This window comes from Penaeus monodon, chromosome 6 (genome assembly GCF_015228065.2).
Source record: "Penaeus monodon isolate SGIC_2016 chromosome 6, NSTDA_Pmon_1, whole genome shotgun sequence".
Classification (NCBI taxonomy): domain Eukaryota; kingdom Metazoa; phylum Arthropoda; class Malacostraca; order Decapoda; family Penaeidae; genus Penaeus; species Penaeus monodon.
Window position 1 is genome coordinate 2,516,327 of NC_051391.1, and position 5,000 is coordinate 2,521,326.

The 5,000-nt window shown below is 38.3% G+C and overlaps 1 protein-coding gene across 1 annotated transcript in view; it reads left to right on the plus strand.

Annotated features, from left to right (window-relative positions):
• Positions 1–3,401: 3,401 nt before the first annotated feature.
• Positions 3,402–5,000, plus strand: part of LOC119574151 — a 3,364-nt gene continuing 1,765 nt past the window's right edge. Inside the window, 2 exon segments of the mRNA XM_037921245.1 lie at positions 3,402–3,610; positions 4,999–5,000. The exon segment at positions 4,999–5,000 is cut by the window's right edge and continues 1,076 nt beyond it. Of these exon segments, the coding sequence (XP_037777173.1) occupies positions 3,498–3,610; positions 4,999–5,000 (115 nt within the window). The 5' untranslated portion in view covers positions 3,402–3,497.

Here is a 5,000-nt window from a genome sequence, read left to right on the forward strand (position 1 = left end):
GTGAGATCCTAGTTGCACACTCCTTTTAGTGGGTCGTGTGGCACGGTTGGTTTAGCAATGGTTAATGATTAAGATTAAAAAAAAAAGGAAACAAATTTCAAGGTGAATTTTGAAACCATTTTTTTGTTTTTAAGAAATGTTCATTTTTTTTTTTTTTTTATCTACTTACGTTTCATTGATTTCATCTATTCATCAATTTAGAAATAAAGGCATTTGTGCTTTTGCTGTTCTGTTTAACGGAGATTCCGAAATATATTCGGAAATGCCTTAATTCCTGTAAAGAAAATATATAATAATTTCATCTTTATGAAATATTCTCATCATTACAAGAGTTCGAATAAAGAAAACGTTTTCGTCTTATGCAACAAGGAAACGTTTTCGTCTTATGCAACAAGGAAACGTTTTCATCATGTGTGGAAACGTTTTATTCTCATGCAACAAGGAAACGTTTTCGTCTTATGCAACAAGGAAACGTTTTCATCATGTGTGGAAAAGTTTTATTCTCATGCAACAAGGAAACGGTTTCGTCTTATGCAACAAGGAAACGTTTTCATCATGTGTGAAAACGTTTTATTCTCATGCAACAAGGAAACGTTTTCGTCTTATGCAACAAGGAAACGTTTTCATCTTGTGTGGAAACGTTTTATTCTCATGCAACAAGGAAACGTTTTCGCCTTATGCAACAAGGAAACATTTTCATCATGTGTGGAAACGTTTTATTCTCATGCAACAAGGAAACGTTTTCGTCTTATGCAACAAGGAAACGTTTTCATCATGTGTGGAAACGTTTTATTCTCATGCAACAAGGAAACGTTTTCGTCTTATGCAACAAGGAAACGTTTTCATCTTGTGTGGAAACGTTTTATTCTCATGCAACAAGGAAACGTTTTCGCCTTATGCAACAAGGAAACATTTTCATCATGTGTGGAAACGTTTTATTCTCATGCAACAGGAAACGTTTTCGTCTTATGCAACAAGGAAACGTTTTCATCATGTGTGGAAACGTTTTATTCTCATGCAACAAGGAAACGTTTTCGTCTTATGCAACAAGGAAACGTTTTCATCATGTGTGGAAACGTTTTATTCTCATGCATTGAGGACAAACCTTTGTTACCTTTGTTTATAGTTTATATAATGAGCAAATCTATTTCGTTTCATGGGAATACTCTAGGTTTCACGTATATCATGGAAATCAGTACAAGGTATGAGGGAATCAGTATAAGGTATAAGATAGGAGATAATCAGTATAAGGTATGAGGTAATCATTATTAAGTATAAGATATTCAGTATAAGTATGAGAGAATCAGTATAAAGTGTAAGAAATCATTATAAATATGAGAGAATCAGTATGAGGTACGAGAGAATCAGTATAAGTATGAGAAAATCAGTATAAAGTGTAAGAAATCAGTATAAGTATGAGAGAATCAGTATAAGGTATGAGAGAATCAGTGTAAGATATGGCATAATATAAACTATGAGATAATCAGTATAAAGTCTGAATTTATCAGTATAAGTAATAAGATAATCATACAATGTACAAGATAATCTATAAGGTATAAGGAACTCAGTACAAGCTATGAGATCAGTATAAGGAATGATGCAATCAGTATAAGGCGTAAGGCAATCAACATAGCCTATAATCAGTATAAAGTATGAGGTAAAGACCCCATTAAATCACTCTTTTCCCTTATCCCATTCAAGTTGTCGACTGTGGGTGTCTGTGGCCTGTCACTCTGGGCTAGATTTTCCTGGTTTGTTGCATGGCAGTTCGGAAAAAGCAAACAGACAGACAAACCGATACAACGGCGTGTGGAGCGAAGGTTTACTCCTGTTTCTGTTGGTCTGTTTTTGTTTGTGTGTGTGTGTGCTTGTGTTTGTGTGTGTGTGTGTGTGTGTGTGTGTGTGAGAGAGAGAGAGAGAGAGAGAGAGAGAGAGAGAGAGAGAGGGAGAGAGAGAGAGAGAGAGAGAGAGAGAGAGAGAGTGATATCATATGTCTATACATACATCCATAGATATATATACACATACACATAAACAGACATAGATAGACATAAAGATAGGTAGATATGAATAGATACACATATGAAAAGACATAACCAGACATTAAAAGACATTAAGAGAGGGAGGCCTATAGATAGATGGAGAAGTAGATAATTCCCACACTCTGAATATTTACGTTTTGTATATACATGTTGACAGACAGATAGATAGATAGATAGAGATAGATAGAGAGGAAAGTATATGGATAGGCACGCAGTTACTTTAAATGTATGTATGTATGTAGATATGTATGTATGTAATGTATTATGTATGTATGTTTGTATATCTATGTATATTTATGTATGTATGTATGGTATGTATGTGTATGTGTATGTTTATGTGTCTACAAATACAGAATATATATGTGCCGATATTTACAGCTACATCAGTATCTATCTGTCTGTCTATCTTGTATGAATATATCAGTCTATATTGAGAAGAAAAAAAAAATAGACAGGGAGAAATTCATACGAAACTTTTAAATATCGATTTTTTTTTTTTTTCTTCTCAATCTCGTTAATTTGACCTTCACCTCCTTGCGTATTCCTTTCGTTACTCGTTAAAGGAAGGGAGTAAATGTGTTCTTGATTATCTTTAGTCCATGAAATGACTTAGGAGATTTGTGACTGACGTGTCTCAGTGTTGACAATGCTGACGGTTGTTTTGGCAATGCTGATCAACGTGACGTGACTTATTTATTTATTATTATTGTTGTTGTCATTATTATTATTTTTTTTTTATCATTTTTTACTGAAATGTGACGCAAGACGACCTTTTCTGGCGATTTTCTTTTGTTTTTTGTCTATATATATGTTGCATATTTTTTCGTGTGATTAGTTTGGTTGATGTGAAATATACGGTGCATAATAATTTTCGTTTGATTAGCCATCACCAATAAATTTTGATAAGCCACGTGTCCTGTGATTTACTGGGACATGCGTGTCCTGGTCCTCCTTATCATGCATTTTCCTCATGCATTTTCCTCATGCATCCCCCCCCCCTCCTCCTCTCTTTTATGCATTCTCTCCTTTCTCCCTTTCATGCTTTCCCCCTTCCTCCCTTTCGTGCACTCCCCCTCCCCCCCCTTTCATGCACTCTCCCCTTCCTTCTTTCATGCACTCTCCCCTCCCCCCTTTCATGCACTCTCCCCTCCCCCCTTTCATGCACCCCCCCCTTTCCTTCTTTCATGCACTCTCCCCTTCCCCCTCCCCCTTTCATGCACTCCCCCCCTCCCCCCTTTGTGACACTCTCTGTCTCCCACAGGCGCGGCTGACGGCACCCCCTCCCCCTCCCTCCTCGCCTCCTGTAGTGCCCACTCCCTCCCCTCTCCCCCTTCCCCCTCTTCTCTATCCCCCTCCCCCCTACACAGCACCTGCGGCCCCCCCTCCCAGCACGATGCCCACCCCCGCGGCGAGAGGGGGAGGTGGGTACGGCCCCTGGGGTACGCCGAGCGCTTCATGACCGCCGCGCATGACCACGGCTGCATGACTACAGTTTACGCCCTCTGGTTGGACGCCCGCGCGCCCATCGACTTCGAGGTGATTAAGCAGGCCACCTCCATCATGTACAGGTAATGAGACTATTATTCGCCATGCACAAGTAATGGAACTTGTTGCCAGTCGTGCAGAGGTAACGAAACTACTGCTAGTCATGCTCAGGTAACGAAACTATTGCCAATCATGTAGTGAAACTATTAGCAGCCATGCACGGGTAATCCAACTAACACCAATCATGCACAGGTAAGGCAGGCAAGACAAAATACTTCCACCTCACCAAATAACAAGTATCCTGTCATGCACGGGTGACATTATCATCATGCACAGAATACAGGGGGATGATTAAAGATTGCTATCATTTTGCAATCTGTTTCTGTAAAGTGTAACACTAGCATGACACTATATACAGGCTTTTATTATGCGCCACTTTCTATTTTCATGCATAGTCAGTGCATTATTATCATGCACAAGTAACACACCATAACCAAAAATACGATAGTTCATGCAAGTGTCATCATATACAGTGTCACCATCATTACTTATGACACTGTGTCATGACAGGAACAAATTCTCTCTCTGCATGAATGGTAGGTAACCATCATGCATCATGCACAGCAACTTACATATGTAACGGTTTTTCATCATTCATTTGCAGGGATCATTTTATCGTCATGCAAAGAGGAAGGATTTTTTAAAATGATATACAACAATAGCTTTTTATCATGCACAGGTAACACTTCAGCATCATGCACATTTGACGGTTTAACACAGGTAGCAGACTTTCACTATGTATAGGCAGCCCCATCATGCATAATTTACCGGTTTTTATCATGTGCATCATCAGTCATTCTTCAAAGTAGCTTTTCAACATGCTCTGGTTTTTGTTTTAATGAAAACGTATTGTTTTTTTCCACTTGCTGCGCTGTGTTTTTTTAACGTGACAGGTTTTTCTAACATATACACAACATTATCATGCAAGAACATATTATTTTGTACAGTTAAGTTTTTTTTTATCATGCAGATACAACGTTTTGTATCATGTAGAGGGAACGCATTGACGTTATGAGCCGGGAATAGCATATCATTAAGTATAGATTATCATACTTTCGTCATGCAGATAAAGCTCGGGTTCTGATCATGAACACTCTGTTCCATGCACTCAAGACAAAATCATCATGCATAAGTAACAGCTTTTGATGTAACGCCATGCTCAAATTGTGGCAAAAAAGTTGTAATCTGTTTTTTTTTTCTATATAATTTCAAAGTATTTTTTTTGAATGAAGAGATAATAAGCAAGAACAGCAAGTCCACTTTACCTCGACAAATTTGATCTTATTTTCCTTGCTTCTCATATTTTTTTTTCCTGCTTTTACAAAAGTTCACAAAAAGTAGCAGATATCACTGCGAATTCGCCTGCGCCTTTCGCGCCCCTGCCATGTCTCAGGCGCTCTTTTCATTCCAGGA